We start from the raw sequence: 22,014 nt of genomic DNA on the forward strand, positions 1-22,014 counted from the left end.
TGTTACTGTAATAAGAGCAAAGCTTGTCTTGTGATACTTCCCAAGTGTTTTTCTAAGAATATTTGATGGACTGTTTTCTATTTTATTAATTACATTGTTGAATGCAGCCCTGTACTTAGAACAGTTAAATGCATCAGTGTCTACTTCACTAGACAAAAAATATCACATTTAAAGCTGGAACACTGTTAATGATTATTTAGTCTTTGCTAATTTCAAGTTCTGACAAACTCTATAGTGCCAATAATACTGCACAGTTCTAAGGGTGAAAAATCTAAATTTGAGTTACCACACACACACTGCAGAGGGTTGTGTGTCTGTTACTAAACCACTTCCTGCCTCTCTACATTCTCTCACACACTCTAAGATCCTAAATTCCCAACAAGGTCAATGGAACTATGCAGGCTCCTCCAGAGAGCTATTCAGGAAAGGCAAATTCTTAAATTTTAAAGCTAGATTACGTGAATGCCACCAAGTGTGTATTCCTAAATTTCAAGGACAGCATGCTCCAAATTTATTTCAGAGGTGCCTTTAGGACTTACCTGAAGCCTGTGAAAATCAGGAGGCAAACATCCAGGGAGCTCTGAATGAGCCTTTCCATTTCAAGGGAATGATAATGACTCAGAGATGCTTTTTACCTATACTGTACATGCATCAGTATAGTTCAGGACAGCTGTAGATGAAATAGGTATCACTTTAAGTTACCCATTGTCTGTGTAGAATCAATTTGATTTCAGGCCATCTGAGTACGCTGATTTTTGTATCCTAGGAAAGGCTTCCTTTGTGACATGAGTACTATTACCCTGGAGTAATGCATCCCATATTGTTTGAATGCAGCTGATATAACTAAGAAGGAAACAGTGCTTGTAGACATTCCTTCCTTTCCATGCCTTCACCTATCTGAAAAGGTGGCTGTTTCAAAGTGTTCTGACCAAACTGGAAAGCAGCATAAAGAAGAGTTTTAACTTTGATATGAATATGAATTTGTAAGCACAGAAATGGCATTAAACATACCAGTTTACCTAAAAATCAACTGAAAATAAAATAAAGGTGATTATCATTTGAGAAAGTGAACAGAATGAAAACACTGTCTACAATTACTAAAAACCATTAATAAATAAACATGAACGTCACTGTAGAAGCTAGAGTTGAATGTTAGGAAATATTTAAGTGTAAAAGATATACTTAGCTGAAGACGTACTTATTTTTTTCTTTCAAGTCTGTGTAGAAACCTGCTTTTCACAGGCATTTATTTAGGCAGCAGAAAATTTCTAATAAATATAAATAGGGGACTGAATTAGCTAATACAGCTGAGTGGGATATGTATACATATCTGAAATAACTCTTGTAAAGGCAGAAGGCTGACTGTGATCCCACAGATTTATCTGTTTATTTACATTTGGTTGCAGTCTTAGGAACTGTCTACTAATGTCTGAAGACCTACTAGTAAGAAATCAGTTGTTTCTTGATATGTATAGTAACAAGGACTATGTTCAAATAAAATAACAGCACCAGGACATGGTAATGAGCATGACACTTGATCATCTCTCCTGTTAGTTCATTATAACAATGCCTAGACATGTTTTTGACTACAAGTCTGCAAGACAATTTCCAAGAAGTGATCCAGTTAGCTTACAGCAGCTTGCTACCAGCTGTGCTGGTTTGGAGGGCAAGAGATTTTCATTTTATAGATGTAGACTGCTCTGTGCTGCTTGGCCTCTGCCAGATAATAGTCTCAACCATGTTTAATTTATTAGTAGAGATCTACAAAGTCCAAGGCAAATCATGAATAAGAGAAATCAGAATTCCATGATGAAAGAATAGAATGAATTTGAGATTTAAAGGCCTTTTAATTCAAGCTTCTCTCAGGAACAAAGAAACCTTACTAGGGCTGCGGGGTGGGGGAATCCTGAAATTATCTGTTTTCTAGCAATTAAACTGATTTGTAATTTCAGGCATTTGTAATTTACATTTTCCAGACATTCTTTTGACAAATATGTCATTTCTGCAACAGTATCTGCAGAAACTATACAAATGAAAAGTTAAGCTATTTAAGTATCACTTCACCCTAAAAGAAGTAGAAATATCATATGTAGTTTTTGCATCTCAGAACTTGACCTGTACAGTGCAGAGTCTAATATATTGTTCATTGAAAGCAAGGTTGAACTTTTCTTATAATGTTGACAAGGTTTATAAGAATGTATGAGTTTGATGGGCTGTTCTTCTATTGTAGCTGGTCACTGTGGTTCTCCAGACCCAATTGTAAATGGTCATATTAGTGGAGATGGTTTCAGTTATCGCGATACTGTAGTTTACCAGTGTAATCCTGGCTTTCGACTTGTTGGTACATCTGTCAGAATTTGCCTGCAGGATCACAAGTGGTCTGGACAAACTCCTGTTTGTGTCCGTAAGTATCATTAATTTTTCACTTAATCATTGCTATTATTTTAAATGTAATTGAAATTAACAGTGGATTGGATGTTCAGAGTTGTTTGAATGAAGAGTTCAGATCGGATATTTATTGGACCTGGTTTTAATTACAAGATTCATTATGATAATCTAATCCCGTTTGTACTCTGGCACAGGCTGAAAAACTATATCTGGTAATTTCTGGATTTTGTTGTTTCAGAAACAGGATGACATAGGCAGTGAAGAGCATTGAACAACAGCCTGCAACTGTATAACTTTGTTTATCTCTCTCTCTCGGCATAAATTCTATGTCAAGTGTGGGCTTACTAAGCCTCTTCCCTATTTTTTCAGCAGGAATACCCAAATCCCTTAATCTATTTTCATTGTTTATTAGGTAAAGCTGAAATACTGTTTATCTGCACTGTTTTGATGACTGCCCATTTTTCCAAGTAACCCCCCTAATACCACGTTTATTCTTTTTAATGAAGCATTTATATCAACTATTTCAATTTTGCAGTTTTTTTGAGACGTCTGCAATTCAGACAGAAGTACTTTTTGTCTAAACATAGTCACTGAGATGATCAGCTTTTCTGCTCAATCCATGTTAGTATTTTTGTTTCATTTCTGAGAAAATATTTTACTGATAAATCATTAGATTTTAAAATGTTCCCTATTTACCTTCTTAGCTGCAGAAAATTTCTACCAAGTCACATTGTCCTTTTAAAATCCTATTTATATTTTCAAGTGATTTATATTAATCAAAGGAGAAATGCCACCACCTAGCAGTATTACTTTTAGTAGATTAATTTTACCATGCAGTGAACAAAATCCCCTCAAAAGAAAGGGGCAAAGCTGAGGGTTGGGGGGAGGGATATAGAATCTGTTTCTTCCTGAATTGATGTTATCATTACTGTTTTAAGAATAACTGGCAGCAAATTCTGTCATTACAGGTTGCCTGATTTTTTCCGTTGCAGCATGGTTTTCTTTTGCTTATAATTCTGCCAGACTAAAAAGTCATGCAAGATGATTTTTTTCTTTTTTCTTTTTTTTTTTTTTTTTTTTAAATCAGCATCCAAGCTTCATAGAAATGGCTCTGTTATTTCTAGGATGGAAAGTGAAAACATACTGTTTATTAATGCTAGAGAACGCTCTCTAATGTTATACTGAAATGGCCTTCTGAGTGAGCAGTGGTGGATCAGGAACTAGATATATGGTAAAGGTACCAGGAAGAAGTTATGGGCTGTGTCCCTCAAAATTTGTCACAAATTGGTCTTAATTTTGTGAGATTTTTACAGAAGATCATATGTCTTTTTATTTTTCTGATCGGCTTTGAAAGAAATTTCAGAGTTGTAAGTACTAGACATTGTAATGTTCAGAAATGATCTAAATATTCAGAGTACCCCTCCTGTTACTACTTCAGCTTCTTAGTCTCACATGAGTGTCAGCCTCCTTTATCTCGCATGATTTGTGACACTGAGGTGTTTCCCTATCTCTTTATTGGATAATCAGTTGGACCACAATTTAGCCAGATACTTTCTGAAAGATCTTTTCACTTGCTGGCTATTGAGATTTAACAGGAAATATTAAGGTGTCTGATTAGTTCTTGTGATTAACTTTTAAAATTAAAATATTGAAAATTATTTAAAAAAATATTATTTTATTTTAATAAAATATGTACTGTATTGATGATGGCCAAAACACAAGCTTTGTTATATAGCTGGGAAGTTAGACCTGACTTTTTCGCTTGTCCAAGTACTGTCAGTACTACCACTATTTTTTTCTGGGTTACATACTTTCTGTGGTGAGGTGGTGTCGTGGTTTAAACCCAGTCAGGTAATTCGTTCGCTCACTTCCCCCCCTTTTCTTGCCCTCCCCCTGCTCTCGGAGGGACGGAGAGGAGAATCGAAAAGAATGCAACTCCCACGGGTTGAGATAAGAACAGTTTAGTAACTAAGGTATAACACAAATCACTACTGCTACCACCAATGATAATAATGATAAAGGAAATAACAAGGGAAGAGAATACATCATCTCACCACCAGCCGACCGATAACTCGCCCCCCCCAGCCCGACCAAGCTCTGACCGATACCTCCTCCAACCCTGCAGTCTCCCAGCCCTTCCGGCTAACTCCCAGTTACCTCCTGGGCATGACGTGCTGTGGTATGGAATACCTCTTTGGTCAGTTTGGGTCAGGTGTCCTGTCTCTGCTTCCTCCTGGCTTCCCCTCCTCCCTGGCAGAGCATGAGGCTCACAAAGTCCTTGGCCAAACCAAAACATCGCTTGTTATCAGCTCTGTTCCCGAGCTGAAAGTCAAAACACTGCACTACACCAGCTACCAAGAAGGGGAAAAATGACTGCTACTGCTGAACCCAGGACATTATCCACCCCTTATTCCATACCATTCACGTCATGCTCAGATCCCACATTTTCAATATACCATCACTCTTATCTCAGTGCACTCTTATCTTAGTGCATGGACCAGTCCCTATAAAGCTGCTGAGTCCATCTGGTCCATGATGTCAGGCTCCATCTCTTGTAACAGTCTTCCAGAGCAGGAGAGACTGTGTGCAGTGTTCACACTCGTGAATAACCTGGGCAATAGTGTCCATTGTTAAGTCCACCCCTCGATCATGAGTCCATCTCTTTTGCATCTCTGCTCTGATGGCCTGAAGTGCCATGGGCCCACCAGGCTCAAAATAATTCACTGTCCCCTTAAGCAGTTTCTGCAGCTTGTTGCTGGGGACTCCATACAGCTGCCTTCCATCTCCAATGCTTCCAAAGCACTGGAGGGGCCCAGTGGACTAGATACTTGCCCATACTGTCCCACACACCCTGCCACTCATGACTGTCCAGCTTTGGAGAAAATCTCTTGGTCCCCCCATATCCTCGTCTAACCCCAGACAAGACCCAAACCTGACTCTGCTTAACTTTTGAGATCAGACAAAATGGTGGTGGGTAGAACACAGTCTGTGTGTGTGCCAACATGCTGATCCCCATCACAATCAGCAGGCAGGTCCCAAGGATACCCAAAGGCCATTCAAAACCTCCAGAACTCTCAACTGATGCTGCTGTACTTGTCACTGGGGCTGGTGCAGCTGCTGTGCTTGTCACTGGGGCTGGTGTAGCTGCTGTGCTTGTCACTGGGGCTGGTGTAGCTGCTGTGCTTGCCGGCTCTCCCACCGCCAGCTTCTCTTTTCCTGAGTCCAGCTCTTCCTCGCTGGGAAATGCTGCGTGGTCTCCTGCATCCTCCTGGGGTTCGGCGGGCGGCTTCCGGGAAATGCCATCGGCCGTCGCGGGGCTCGGCTCGGCCGCAGGCCTCGGCTCCGCCGCGGGGCTCGGCTCTTCCGCGGGGCTCGGCTCCTCCGCCGCCTTTTCCCGCTGCTCGGCAGCCGCCTCCTTCCGCTCCTCGACCGCCCCGACCTCCTCCACCGGCAGCCGTCCCCTCGCGGCCTCCGGCCCCGCTCCTGCCGCCGCTTGGTCCCCGGGGCCGCTTTCCCGGGCCGGTTCGGCTGCCGCCGGCTCCCGGGGCCGCTCCCCCTCAGCTCCCCGCAGCCTCACGAAGATGGAGAGTAGGGTGAGGGCCAGGGCGGTGAAGAGCAGCCGGACGGCCAGGTACAAGTCCACGGCCACGTCCGTCCCGCCCTGCTGCTGGAGCCCGCCCGTATTACAAGCCATTGCCATAAAGCACAGTGAGACAAGAACCTTAGCCCAGGCCCCATACTTGATAAACACTAACACAGCAAATACCGGCTCTACGTAAGTTACAACATTCTGAAGCTGTGAGATCAAGCGAAAGAACTCTGAGAGCCAATAAATCAGCATTGTGACGAGTGACTATTAATCCAGTCAAATCTGTCGTTATCTCAACCCTTCGTGCCCCACGTTGGGCGCCAAAAAGAACTGTCGTGGTTTAAACCCAGTCAGGTAATTCGTTCGCTCACTTCCCCCCCTTTTCTTGCCCTCCCCCTGCTCTCGGAGGGACGGAGAGGAGAATCGAAAAGAATGCAACTCCCACGGGTTGAGATAAGAACAGTTTAGTAACTAAGGTATAACACAAATCACTACTGCTACCACCAATGATAATAATGATAAAGGAAATAACAAGGGAAGAGAATACATCATCTCACCACCAGCCGACCGATAACTCGCCCCCCCAGCCCGACCAAGCTCTGACCGATACCTCCTCCAACCCTGCAGTCTCCCAGCCCTTCCGGCTAACTCCCAGTTACCTCCTGGGCATGACGTGCTGTGGTATGGAATACCTCTTTGGTCAGTTTGGGTCAGGTGTCCTGTCTCTGCTTCCTCCTGGCTTCCCCTCCTCCCTGGCAGAGCATGGGGCTCACAAAGTCCTTGGCCAAACCAAAACATCGCTTGTTATCAGCTCTGTTCCCGAGCTGAAAGTCAAAACACTGCACTACACCAGCTACCAAGAAGGGGAAAAATGACTGCTACTGCTGAACCCAGGACAGGTGGGAATCTCCAGGGTCTAAGAAAGGCACCATGTTAAAGACTGGAGTATATATTTGAGAGTTATATTACATTAAGTGGGTTGATCTTTTTGCAGTATAATAGGCAAAAGTGTAATTCCTTAGTGAGTGTTAATTTCAGACGTTTTGAGTGCATCTGTTTTCCCATGACACATTTAGTGTATGTGTGGGTACACAAGCATGCATGTGCGTGCATGCATAGGGCAGTTATTTATATTAAGATGCAGGAGAGAATTTATAATTCATTATTTAGATGATACAAAACCAACAGTGCTAACCTTTATTTGAAGTGTCTTGGCTACTGCTATGGTAAACTATTAAATTGATTGCATAAAAGCCTGGTGATTGAAAACACAATAATGCCAAAATTATCTACTTTGCTTTTTCTTAAAAAATAAAAATGCTTTAAAGTACTGTCTACTCTATAAACCCAGCCATTGCAATGTTGATCAGTCAACAGGGCAGTGATATCTAGTAACTGCAATGGAGCAGTGGCAGAACTAGATGCAGTGCTTAAGAGCATCTAAGCTCTTTAATTTCTGGAAAGCATTACAAAAGACAGAATCCTGTTAATAATAATGAGGTCTAAATGAAAGCTGGCTGAGTAGTCATACTAGAAATATGCTTCTGTTGAAATGGGCAACTGAACAGAATTACCCTTCGTTATCAGACTTTTTACAAGAGACCTAAATTTTATGTTGTTAAAACCTATGTCATATAATTTGTTCATGAAACAGCAGAAAGTGTAAGGTAACAGAATTTTTTTCTTAATAGGTTTTTATATGGGAATTATGTTAACAGATGTATTATGCCCCTGGAAATTGTTTTATTTATTAAAACTTAATCATCTGTAGCAGTTGAGAAAATGAAACAACTGCTAGAATAAAGTTGATCCTGTGCATGTGGTAAGACTTTATTCTGCTGTTTTGGCTTTCGTCTTAAAATGCTGAAAATGAAGTAGTACAGAAAGGATTCAAGTGATGTAAGTAGATTTATTTGAAAAATTTAAGTGTAAATGCATAAGTCTGTATATGGGAAGGTGTCCAGTTTAATTCCCTAAGTTCAGGTACTCTTGAAAAGAATGTTTCACAGTTGAACTCTGTATGTAATAAACACATTTAAATTATTTTTCACATTATTCTTCAATTTTAAAAAGGAAAAAAAAAAAGAGAAAAACAAACCACAAAAGAATATAGCTGAAGATAAATGTGCATAGGATATTTATTTGAGTATGATAAATATCACCAACACAATGTTGAAAAATTGTATGTGTTTATACATATATATATACACATTCTGGTTGTCAGTGTCATTATGTTGTCAGTATCTATGCTTTTCTATATTTCTCTATACTATTTTATTGGTTTGTCATGTGAAAAGCTAGAGCTTGACCATAACGTGTATTTTTTTAAGTGTAATTCACGCTTAATCAACACATGTAATACACATAAGGAGAAAAATTTACTCCCAACAATTTCTCTATTGCCATAAGAAAATCTGCTTAAAAGGATCACTTCTTCAGCAAAGCAGCTTAAGAACTTTGAAAGAGGAGTTCTTCAGAACTCCAGAATGCTCTGAAGCAGTACATCAAATTTGATTTGTTTGGCTCTACTACATTTTAAAGCTTTCAGGGAAAAAATATTTGCATTAGTATGAATCATAGTGAACTCTACATTTTTTAAGATCTAATACATATCAGGTGGGTGTCAAATGAAAAGGTATGTATCAATATTTATATTACAACGTTCAGCATAAGATAAAAAGTAGATTCTGAAAGTTTTATTGAAAAATGTAGATTTTTCTCCTGGCACTTAAGAATTCTGAACAAATGTGTCCTACTTTTTCTTAAATTTCCTTTATAAATATAACAGAAAAAATCAGAATAAAAGAAAACCAAAACAAAACAAGTACAACAATTAAAAAACACAACAAAGGAACTCAAGCCTGTAAGCGACTCCGTGGAACCCAGTACCTTTCAGTTGAATGCTAGCCTGTTGGTTTTTTTTCTTTTAATTTTAACAGCGATCACATGTGGACATCCTGGGAACCCAGCTCATGGAATGACTAATGGCAGTGAATTCAATTTAAATGATGTTGTAAATTTTACTTGCAACACCGGCTACTTACTTCAGGGTGCATCTCGAGCACAGTGCCGGAGCAATGGGCAGTGGAGTAGCCCTTTACCCAGCTGCCGAGGTAAGAAACCTCATACATTTTCTGCTTTCCAATGACTTATTTCAGGCAAGATCTTTTGCTGTGCCTTCAGAATATTGGGATATAATTCAGAAACCTGACCTTTAGTTGCTTATTGCCACCTTTACTTGAGTTTTTGCATTTCTATATCGGAAAATGGACTTCAGGCTGAGTATTGAGGAAGCCTAAGCTTTTCAGTATTTTACCTCAAAGTTCTCAGACGGCAATTCTTAGCATGTCATTTATGTCTGTATATGTGATATGTAAAGTGTACTTTGCATCACAAAAGTTATATTACATTAATAAATCACAGTTGGCTATCTAGCTTGAATTAGGTGCACTAGAGTACAGTTTCCATAGATAGTCTATTACTCCTATTAAAACTCTTATGCAAATGAATATTCATGCATCAAGACACTATTAATTCCTCTCAATTTGCTAGCAGTACCTGAGAGATTTTAATAACTTTTCTACATGTGAAACTTCACTTTTCTTTCTCCAGAAATAACTGGTAAAGTAGCATTAAATTCTGATTGCTTTTTTGCAAAGGCATAACTGAACTTGATTGCTAGTCTGCTCTGAGTAAGATGTAGATGTTTGAGAGATAAGAATGAAGCAAGGGTTCGTGTTCTGAAGTGCATATTAGGAAAGGGCAAAAGTAATTAAAAAATGCAGTGTAAGATCAAAGGGAAACAAGTCTCTGAAGTCACCCTGTTGTTTCTATTTCCATTCATGGCCACTGTTCTTACTTATTTCCCTCAATCTATGGCTATTGTTGCAGAATATGGAGTTAATACAAAATCTTCGTTCCGTTACACCTCTATCAGACCGCTAAAATCAGTTCATATTGGTAATTTTTTTTATGTTATTTTATGATACTGTGAAATGTTTTATTCTGAATCACTGAGGCAGATTGAATTATCTTCTGGCTTTAACACAGATGAAAATTGTCAAGAGAGGTGAAAAGGAGGACATGAGGTAAACCATGTAACATCTACTGAAAGATCTCAAAAGCTTGGGAAAAAGTTTTTGAGATACTGTATATGCCTTTTTCTGAAGGCTCCAGACAGAAATGGACTGTAATTGAGCTAATTATTCAGAATACAAGCCTGGAATTCTGTTGTGCTCCCTGGTTAGACACTCCAGATCCAAGTTAGCTTGCTGGAAAAGGGGTTAATACTAAAGCAGATAAAATAATGTTTCCAGAAATACAATGCTGATAAGCATTTCTTGAGTATTTTCTTTCACTGGAAGAATGATCATTTAAAAGTTAAATCAATGTAAGTAATATGCTTTTCATGCTTTGTAACTTGTCTTTCGTGTGGCTAAGTAAATTGCAGTCAGCGAAGTTGTTGTAAGGATACTAACATTGGGACTAAAAAACGTGTTAAAAAAGTTAACTTAAGCTACTGGTGGCTTCATTATCTCCACCTGTTGGTTTATTAAGAATCATATTGTATTACAGTGGCTGTTTTAAGAATAGCAGTTATCTTTGGTGATTAGCTCATCATATTTTTTCAGAGATAGCTGATGTAATTTCAAGCTCAGTGTGTGCGGAATTAGATCTTTCATTCTCATTAAAACAACTCAGAGATGGCAATTCCCTCAGTCACTACCCTCCAAAGTTATTCAAGTGAGCTAACAAGCATAGAGATATAATTATTGGAATGGAGAAATGTGAGTTAGCAAACTCTTCCTCTTTAGACTCATGTACTTGCCCCGCCCCTTTTATACCATTTTGTTTTGCTAGAGTTTAATGAACAAACTCCTCTGTCTCATTTGTGAAGCACTGAAGTTACGTTTATTTGTTGAAAATACCCATTTTTTTCACATATCTAGTTTTCTGAAGGTCTTGTAGGAGCAATCTGGATCTGCTCTATTTGACTGTCATGGGCAGAGATTGCATAGTTTTACTTAAATTCAGTGCCATTTATGAGATGATTTACTCAGCGATTTATATTGATCTCAAGTACATTTATTAAAAGGAAAACAAGTGACAGTGAAAGAGAAAAAAATAAAAATAATGCAAAGACTCTGAAGATTTAAAAAAAAATTAAAAATAATTAGGACCCTTACAGTTATTCCAATGTTTCCAAATATAGGAAGGCATGTTTATAATAATGGCAAATATTTTGGGACACAAAAGTGATGTGTCTTAGTTTTTCATCTAAAAAGCAAACAAATATGATCTATATTCTTCATTGAATCTAGTAATCTATTAAGGTCTTGTTTATACCATGGTGTTATTTAGCAAATTATTAGTGTTAATTTGCACTAAGATCAGCAACATTTATATGCATAAACAACAGTGAAAATTTCTTTGGTCATCAGAAACAATTTCAAAACCTTGGATTTTGGATAGACTTTAATAATATATATAAAACCATGAAACAGTCTGCTTCCTAAATAAATATTGTAGGTTTACGATTTCCATGGCAGAATTACAATAAAATCACTCTCCAATGGCCCCCAATAAAAAAATAACAAAATATCAGCCTCCCAGGTATTTGAGACTTTAGTAAAGTGAAGCTGTAAGTTGAAGAGGTTTTTTATTGTTCTGTTGTGTTTGTTTTTTTTTTGCTTTACTTCCCTAAGAAGTTCTTGTTGTGTATTTTTGATTTGCACTAAACTTCTGTAGACAATTTTGTAAACGTGCTTTCACAAGCTTTGTGATAAAGTCAGAGTGAATTTTCTACTCTTAGTCACTGTGAGTGCCAGTCCCTGTACGTGTTCTAGACACCAACATTAATGCAGTACTTTTCAAATAAAAAAGTTTAAAAACACTGTTGAGCAGACATGAAAATTTTAAAATTTAAATTGTTACTGTCGGGGGGGAGGGTGGGGAAGAGCAAGAAAGAGTGAGAACAAGAGATGAAATGCTGTGAATTATGCACTTTTTGATGATAATTCAACTTTTTAACAGAAAACTGCCTAAAGGACTCTGACATAGTCTTTTCACTTCTTTGTCCTCAAGGGTTTGAATCTATTCAGTATGAGGTTCCAAAGACATGAGGGCAAACTTGAAGCATTCTCCTGCTTTTCTCAGCAGACTAAATTGAGAGTGCCAGAATTCATTTCCCATGTAATGCTTGACAGCTGTCATTGAGAGAAAGCAATCTCTGTCTACTCTCACTGTGATTTACAACTGAGTCTCCAGGGTGAAAGGCAATCAGGGAAACTACTGCCTTACTTCTGTATGCTGGCCAACTCAATCTCTTTTCTAAAGTAATCCTTACTGCAGCCCTCTTTAGCAACAACACGTGTGCATATATATATATATATGCACTTAAAAATCTATAGCTAATGTTAAATTTGCTGCAGAGAGTACATGTTTAAGCTGTGCAGTGAGTGATTATCCTGTATTTTATTCATCACTGAGTTGGCTAAACAGATACTACTGGTACAAGAATGAGAACATTGTATCACACAGACAAATTGATACTTTGGGTCTGTATTATATTCCTTGAACAATCAATATTTCTGGTATGCATGACGAATTAAGTTTTTCTATTCCTGGTGTGTTTCAAAGATAATTCACTTAGAATTGCTTTTGGGTAGCTTTTGGGCAGCATATCTTCATGAAACAAAGTTCTTTTTTCTTAATTTCTAATACTGGGTTTTCAGAAGCGAACTTGGCAGGCTTACCCATTAAACCAATGTTTTACTTTTAAGCAGTTATATTTTATTTTGTGTTATTTTAATAACCTCAACTGCACTAATAAAAGGGACAGCTGTTGTGAATGCTATCGTGAGTGGTTCTTAAAAGTTAAAACTAGAGACAGGTTTGAGTAATCCATAGAATGGGGAGAATTTTTGAAAATTTTATTCATGCATGTGAAAAATCTTCAATAATGTGATAGATTTCCAATATTCTTCAGTTTTTTCTTCTAATAGAATATTCCAATATTAAAATTAGAAGAATTTGTCCAGTTAGTTTCAATGTTCTGTTTGTCGTGGTTTAAACCAAACCAGACAACTCGTTCACTCACTGGACGGAGAGTCAAAAAGAACGCAACTCCCACGGGTTGAGATAAGAGCAGTTTAGTAACTAAGGTATAACACAAATCACTACTGCTACCACCAATAATAATAATGATAAAGGAAATAACAAGGGAAGAGAATACAACACCTCACAACCAGCCAACCGATAACTCCCCCCCCCCCCCCCCCAGCCTGACCAAGCACCGACCCATACCTCCTCCCTGGCAGAGCATGAGGCTCACAAAGTCCTTGGCCAAACCAAAACATCCTTGTTATCAGCTCTGTTCCCGAGCTGAAAGTCAAAACACTGCACTGCACCAGCTACCAAGAAGGAGAAAAATGACTGCTACTGCTGAAACCAGGACCCTGTTTCAACTAAGCCAGGGTATATTTTAGTCCAATAATAATGATTTTCACTAAATTGCCATGGAACAAACATTTTTGTTCTTTCTTTTGAACAAATTCTAAAATGTAATTTCACTGTTTATTTTACTATTTTTATTTGTAAAGATTTTTGTCTATGCAGCATTTCACTGTTTATTTTTAAATAAAACAGTCTGTACTTTGATCTAGAAATAAAATAAGCATTGACTATCCTGAGTACATTCCAGTATTCTGGAGTTCTCACAACTCCCAAATGAGATATACACACAACTGATAGCCTATTAATTAATGAGCCCAAATTAATGGCTTTAATGTTGTTTTATTTTGCTTACCTGAATAAAATCAAACCAGGAAAAAAAAGTTGGAAATACTGCTATTCAGACAATTCTGTTTTCAAGTATTTATTACAAAGAAGAGTGAAACAAAGGACAAACCACCAAAGCCACCTATGCTTTCTAGTGGCTTTCAATGCAAAAGCTTAAGGATAAAACATTTTGAAAATACTGCATGTCATTACAGAAATTAATTATATCAGTCTTTCTTAAATGTATCATTTTCAGTCTTCGAATTTACTCACGTCTTTGTTTCTGTGATAACATTTATGTAGGAGCAAAGTGATTGAAAATAAATGAAATTAAGATGAAAATTAATGCAGAATTTTTTTAATTTTAATGCCTTTATAAGCACTATTGTAACTTATTTTCACTGATTCTGAACAATCATTATTTAGTCATGGCATTATAAGTATAACCAGTTTGTATTTAACATCTAGGTTCTGCGAAAAGAAGTAAAAGAGCAAGAAACTTTGTTCTGAGACAAAAAAATCAAACTGTCGTGGTTTAAGTGCAATCAGTAACCCACGCAGCCCACTTGCTCACTCCCCCCATTCCTCCCCCCCCGCCCTAGCTCCCAGAGGGATGGGGACGAGAATCAAAAGACTGTAACTCCCACGGGTTGAGATAAGAACAGTCCAGTAACTAAGGTATAACACAAATCACTGCTGCTACCACCAGTGATAATAATGATAAGGGAAATAACAAGGGAAGAGAATACGATACCACCTGTCGATACCCAGCCCAACCGAGCAGTGAAGTAGCCTTTCTGGGTAACTCTCAGTTACATCCTGGGCATGACGTGCTGTGGTATGGAGTACCTCTTTGGCTAGTTTGGGTCAAGTGTCCTGTCTCTGCTTCCTCCCGGCTTTGCCTCCTCCCTGGCAGAGCATGAGGCTCACAAAGTCCTTGGTCAGACTAAACATTTGAGTAGCAACTAAAAACATCGGTGTTATCAGTGCTGTTCCCAGGCCAAAAGTAAAAAACACAGCACTGCCCCGGCTACTAGGAAGGAGAAAAAATGACTGCCACTGATGAGCCCAGGACACAAACAAACAAACATACAAACAAACAAACAAAAAAAGACCAACAACAAATCCCACCAGAAAAATAAACTAAAAGTATAAATTGTATGGAGGAGGATTCTTACAAAAGAAATTTTGATCAGAATTCAGAAGAAACTAAGTTAAGTAGACAAACAATATGAATCTTGTCCTATAGCTCGAAAAAAAAGTCCAGTAATATGTGTTCACATGTAAATTTCCACTATCTTTGTGTTTTCATGAATGACATCTCACTATAATAGTATGTACTGTTTAAGCTGCATGTAATCAATTTCTAATGCTCTATACTGAGTTAAGACAATGTGGGTAATACTAAATGTAGGCTACTAAACATGCTACAAAACATGTACTGTGGATCGACGTAAATACTGCAACGAGCCCTAGTTGCACCAGCATAAAATTTCTAATACAGAAAAGTTTTAAATATATTGTTAAATTGATATTAATTCAACTTTAAATTATTAAAGGTTTTTGCGAGTTTATTCCAGAAGATTTTTACAGTCATAAAAGACAATTAACTTCCATACTTTTTTACCTATAACGATCATTTAAAGAAAGATCTGCTCTTGCTGGTAATCAAGATGATTGCTAAAATAAGTAGATATCAGTAGAATGGAAAAGCATCATTTTGTTCTAGTTACTTTTTGGTACGAAGTTTCATTGAAAAATGATGTAATGATTAGAGCATGGACATAGGTCTCAGAAAACCTGAGTTCAGTTCTGTACCCATACAGATAATCCATACAACCTTATTACTGTGTTATTGTGAAGTTGGGGATCAAAACTGTTACCGTATAATAGCAATTTTAGCTAAATAGATTGTCAAATATTCACTTCTGCATTTGAAATTAAATGTATCTATATATTCAAACTAAACTGTGCCTAGGCATTGGTACTTATATGCCTCTATCTCCAGTAACTTTCTCATTTGAACCAATGAGCACATCCGCAGGAATTGTTCAGAGAAGAGTTCAGGGGGTAGCATAGGAAGCAGGACCATTCCTGAGGAGCAGTTCAGAGAAACTTACCCTAGTTGAGAGGGTAACAGAGTACAATAGCAAAATGACTTCATGCCAGAGAACAAGTACTGATATTATTTACTTCATATTGATGCAGACATAGCTTCAAATGTTTAGGAAAGCATATACATATGTAGAGAAACTGAGTTTAAGTATATGTTTGTATACAGCAACTTATAACTATGCAGAGTTAGTTCCAACTAACTTAGTTAGTTCCAGAGTTAGTTCCAGCAACTTATAACTATGCAGGCTAGTTCCAAAAGCAGGAACTTTACAGCAGCATCTACACAGCACTACACCACATCTAATTGCCCAAGAAACAGGGTTAATTGGGATGCAGTGTGCATGGCTTCTGGGAGCTGTGCTAGTTTCTGTAACCCAGAATTGCACTGTGAATACAGACATACGAGCTCATTCAGATCTAACAATACTTTGGCAAGACTTCATGTCAATGGCCTGTTTTGCAGATTTTCACTTGTGTCCCTGTTGTACAATGATACTTACACTGCCAGTGAAATAATTAAACTCAGATGGCAGTGCTTAGTAATAATTGAAAAAAGCAGTGCAAAAGAATTTATAATATAAAAAGAATAAAACATTTTTCTCCCGATACTACTCTTAAGTATATATCCCCAGAAGCAGTAATTTTCTGAGTTGTTCAGAGACACAACTTCTGTGCAGAGACACAACTTCTCTACAGAGACACAACTTCTGCACCCAAATCTTTAACAATTTCCAAAGAGCTGTGAGATTTTAGGACTTTGCATTTTTCCCTCTTCTATAGGCATAAAAAAAGTCAGGAGGTAAAAAGGTATTTGCTTCCATCAGTGAAATCCCAGAGGAAACATTTGTTTATTTAACCTACACATGACTGATTTATGTATAATATCTATGAGGTTATAACAATAAGTTTAATTAAATGGTAATAAACTGAAGTATAAACTAAACTGTTATAATGTAAGGTAAATATAACTTCGGTGAATTATTTCATAGAATTCACTGTAAAACGTTATGGGAATACTTTCAATTAGGAGACTGTAGCTTTATTACTCCTTAGGAAAATAAAAAGTAGGCCTCTTCCACTGTGTCTCTTCATCAGTACAGATAATGCCTTACTAATGCTTTGTGTACATTATTGTAATACTTTTATTGTATATATTGTAATATTTTTAAATGTACTTTGCTTTTCTATGTAATTTTATCTTAAGTGTTTCCAATAGCAGCCAGTGGATGGCAGATAGGTTTGCTTCATGTCAAAGTGTTCTCCTCCCAGCCCAAATACTAGTAAAATAATTGTTATGAAGGAAAAAATTCAGTTTATATGGGATGTTCTTTAGATCTAGGTATATACTTGTCTAGAATCCAATGCAAGAATGAAATTTTAAATGTTTAATACTTCTAAGATTGTGGCTTTAAAAGAGAAAGAAGAATAAAAACAGCTTTAACTGGTTTTGTCACAAAATTAAATTTTAAGATGTTAGTATTTAATATACTTGTTGAATGAAATATTCTTTAAATGAATAAGCATTTGTAAAAGCTGATTTGTTCTAGTGTATTAGCTGATCAGTAAATTTCAATTATATGTGTGATAAAAACCTTCTGAGTAAAAAAGATTGCGTTAATGTCTCCATATATCTTGCATTTAAAATGGTAATGCTATCTGATGTTCTTCTTCACTGGTTTCTTTTTCATGAAAATTAATTTGAACTAGCTGATATACTTGAAATGTTGATTCTCCCTGTTGTTTGATGAGCTGTAATTTATAATATTAATAATATTCTAAGTATTTTTATATTTATACCGTTATGTTTAGAGTGAAGACAGGGGAAGTGTGGAGGAGGTATTTATAACTTTTCAGATAGCTTTCGGATTGATAGTTAAATTAGGAGTTTGCAATGGAGACCTCAGTGTCTCACCATAATCTGCTGCCAACAAACCATCATATTCACTGCAGAATATAAACCAAAGGACGGGGGAGAACAGCTATACCTTATGTAAAAATAAAACAGCCAAGACAAAACACGTATTTTTTTATGTGTTTAGACTAAAATAGTTGGTTTTTTACCACCTTCCTTTTTCTATTTGTCCTGGGTTCAGCAGTAGCAGTCATTTTTCTCCTCCTTGGTAGCTGGTGTAGTGCTGGATAGCAGAAAATGTTGGAAGCAATTTTTCTCATTACAGGAAATTAAAAAGAAAATTTTAAAGTGTTATTGTAACTATTTACTGATTTGATTTTAATTTACTTTCCTTCACAAAGAAATACAATAGAAGACCAAACTTAACGTACCAAGAGAATGATAAAAAATTCCTGCAATTTCTCTTTCATCTTCAAACCACTTTTATGTCCAAGACTTTTACAAGAACTGGAGTAAAATCATAATATCACTTTCAGAGCAGAAATATCTAGAGACATACTTTGAAGTCAACATACCAATATTTAAATGAAATAAAATCCACAGAGGATATCAAATGGACCACAGTCATGAGCTGCTAGTGAATAAAAACCCCACTGTTAGAGTTGATTTATAACACTACTATTACGCATGAGTGATGACCATTCTGTCTTACAGTGGTGAACTGTTCTGATCCTGGCTTTGTGGAAAATGCAGTTCGGCATGGACAGCAGAATTATCCTGAAAGTTTCAAATATGGAACAAGTGTGGCATACCATTGCAAAAAGGGATTTTATCTTTTGGGCTCATCTGCTTTGACTTGTAAAGCTAATGGTTTATGGGATAGATCACTACCAAAGTGTTTGTGTAAGTATTCATTCACCCGGATTAACACTAAATCATGATAGATTAAAAAAAAAAGAAGATAAAAATGTGTAGCTTGTATAGAGGAACAAAACTGGACTTTAGGATCAGCACATTGCAAATTGTACAGTTCAGGAAGTAACATTAAGAAAAGATGTCAAGATAGTTTAACCATAACAAGTGCAAGGTCCTGCACCTGGGTCAGAGCAATCCCAGGCACAGCTACAGGTTGGACAGAGAAGAGATTCAGAGCAGCCCTGCGGAGAAGGATTTGGGGGTGTTGGTCGATGAGAAAACGAACATGAGCCGGCTTCAGTGTGCACTCAAAGCCCAGAAAGCCAACCATATCCTGGGCTGCATCAAAAGGAGCGTGACCAGCAGGTCAAAGGAGGTGATCCTGCCCCTCTACTCTGCTCTTGTAAGACCTCACCTGGAGTATTGTGTGCAGTTCTGGTGTCCTCAACATAAAAAGGACATGGAACTGTTGGAACAAGTCCAGAGAAGGGCCACAAGGATGATGAGGGGACTGGAGCACCTCCCGTATGAAGGCAGGCTGAGAAAGTTGGGGCTGTTCAGCCTGGAGAAGAGAAGGCTGCGTGGAGACCTCATAGCAGCCTTCCAGTATCTTAAAGGGGGCCTATAGGGATGCTGGGGAGGGACTCTTCATTAGGGACTGTATTGATAGGACAAGGGGTAACGAGTTAAAACTTAAACAGGGGAAATTTAGATTGGCTATAAGGAAGAAATTCTTTCCTGTTAGGGTGATGAGGCACTGGAATAGGTTGCCCAGGGAGGCTGGGAATGCTCCATCCCTGGCAGTGTTCAAGACCAGGTTGGACGAGGCCTTGGGTGATCTGGTTTTGTGTGAGGTGTCCCTGCCCATGGCAGGGGGTTTGGAACTTGGTGATCTTAAGGTCCTTTCCAACCCTAACTATTCTATGATTCTATGTCATGCAACTTGTTATTAAAAATGGGCTTAGAGGCAACTATAGAGCTATTATTTCAAATGCCAGAAAGTTAAGATTAATTTCTCCTTTTGGTGTATTGTTGTTTATCTGAAAACAGCCAGGGAAATCTAAAATTATTATTTATATGTTACCATTTAAATTGATAGCCTAAGACCATCAATGCCTGCCTCAGAGTTGTTGGGTTGGGTTTTTTTTCAGTGGTACTGAAGCATGTGTGTGAGAATAAATCTGTGAAATGTTGTGATGGAAAATTTTGCTCAAGAGGGTCTTTTCACGACATCCTATTTCTTCCATCACTTTTTCCTCAGAGACAATCTAGTATTCCCTCTAATCAATTCAGTGAGCTTCAGATCTCTAGAAAATTACAAAGTCAGTTTGTCTGACTTTCATTTTTTCACTGAGCTATTTTTCTTCTCTGTTCACAATTAATTTTTGACATTAGATTTCTTTATTACTGTGCTATTAAAGGAATTACAATAAATGAAAGTAAACTTTCAATTTCAAATGTATCAGATGATTTTAAAGTTTTTGCTTTACAGAATATTGATTCTTTTTCATAGAATTGTTCATTTGGTAAAATTACTTTACTGATGTAAACATGTGCCTCACTTTCTGTATCTTAGAAAAACCATTATATCTGTGGCCCATTTCTGTCAGTGATCCTTTCCTGCTTCCAGGACTGGGGTCTCAGTGTGAAGGAACACTCCTTATTCAAGGGGCGGAAGAGGATGAGGTATCTAAATCACCTGGAACAGCTACCCGTCTTTCCACATGAAGTGTTTCAGAAATTTGATAGCATTTACATGGCTTTCTGATTTTAGGCAGAGCTTGAGGAAATTCATAGTTGTCTATCCCCTTTAGAACAGCAGTTACTGACCTTACTCTGGGAATTATTGTTTGAGGCCATGGGAACTTTCAGATGAGGCTGGGAGGTGCCTAAAATCCTCAGTCATCTCCTGGATTAGCTGCTGATAAATTTCTGCTGATGATCTTGGTCACTGTCTGAATCCTAAATATTATGAGGACAAATTTAATTTTTTTTCCCCAGAGAAAAACTCAGTTTTACTTTGCTCAGTAAATGCAAATTTAAAAGAAGGAGCAAATAGAGTTCTTTCTACGAGAAATATCTTTTTATCTGTTCAAATGCAAAGTCTCTCAGAGTCTTTTCAAGTGAGAGACTTTTCCTCTTTTTTTTAAGGCTTAAGATTGCTTTTGGTGATAGAACAAAATTCTTGGAGAGGTAGGTGAGATAAATTTAGAACCCAAAGTGGACACTATGTTTACCATGAACAATTCTAGTTCAAGAGTGAAAAAGAGTAATGTAAAACTTATTTTCTTTCAGTTTTGTCTCTCTGTACTGAATGACCTAAGTTTTACACAAAAAAGCATTCAGGATTTGATTTCTAGTTCACCTTAAGGTGACATGTACTCCCTTATATAACATGTGAACTACTTGTTTGCAAGTTATACTGTACCAAAATTGTTTATCTGATTTTTTCTCAAACAAAATGCTTACATTAACTTCAGCATAAAAATAACTACTAATTTACAAAAAATGATCAGTAATCCCTTTTCCTCTTGCTCACTGTAGTGCCACACATTGCTATGATGACAGGTTAAGGTGTTTTGTTTCTCTATACTCACTAAACTGCATCTAGTTATTTTACAGATATTATAAAGCTGCTTACCATTATCGTATCTATAATATATAAACAAAATGCAACATTAACCTTGTTGGGTTTCTCCTTTCCCAACCTTAACAGAAATAGTGTGTATTATTTGTAGGGAAGGACAGTGAACAAAAATGAATGACGAAAGAGAGCTCTGTATATTTTCGTGGAAAGGCTAAACTGCATGGGTTAGTTTTACATGTTTATGTTTAATCTAACAAATGACCAGTAAATCATCTGCAGCGACAGCAAAACTGAAGATATGAATCATTTGAAATACAGACAGAAGTTTATGTTTTGTGGAAACAGTCTCATATTTTTCTGTGCTATGAAAGCATCAAATAATATTGTGCTCTTTCCTCTGTTAGCCATTTCTTGTGGACATCCTGGGGTACCTGCCAATGCAGTTCTTTCAGGAGACAAATTTACATATGGCTCCGTAATTCACTATTCTTGCACAGCGGGTCGAAGGCTTATAGGAAATTCTACTAGGGAGTGCCAAGAAGACAGCCACTGGAGTGGGGCTCTCCCTCACTGTTCAGGTACTTGTACCAAGCATCTTGTCATCTTGTAATTACATAAATAAGACTATTCTCAAGCAATTTTTAACTACAGATATCTGTATATCTAGATACAGTATGCTCTATACCACAGTGTATTATATACCACACTATACAGAAGCCACAAAATACTATTTACAACATGGTAGAGTGTGCTTAAAGAAGATGCATGTATTAAATTTTATTTTCATGA

At 37.4% G+C, this 22,014-nt stretch overlaps 1 protein-coding gene across 2 annotated transcripts in view; it reads left to right on the plus strand.

The window, feature by feature from the left end:
- Positions 1 to 22,014, plus strand: part of CSMD1 (CUB and Sushi multiple domains 1) — a 1,153,012-nt gene that overhangs the window by 1,094,003 nt on the left and 36,995 nt on the right. For both annotated transcript variants that reach the window (XM_062626215.1, XM_062626216.1), the window contains exons 53-56: positions 2,231 to 2,404; positions 8,917 to 9,090; positions 18,438 to 18,626; positions 21,630 to 21,803. In XM_062626215.1, coding sequence (XP_062482199.1) covers positions 2,231 to 2,404; positions 8,917 to 9,090; positions 18,438 to 18,626; positions 21,630 to 21,803 — 711 coding nt within the window. The remainder of the gene's footprint in view (positions 1 to 2,230; positions 2,405 to 8,916; positions 9,091 to 18,437; positions 18,627 to 21,629; positions 21,804 to 22,014) is intronic.

Source organism: Pezoporus occidentalis, unplaced genomic scaffold (assembly GCF_034315485.1).
Source record: "Pezoporus occidentalis ecotype Australia unplaced genomic scaffold, CSIRO_AGI_Poc_V1 ctg29, whole genome shotgun sequence".
Taxonomy (NCBI): Eukaryota; Metazoa; Chordata; class Aves; order Psittaciformes; family Psittacidae; genus Pezoporus; species Pezoporus occidentalis.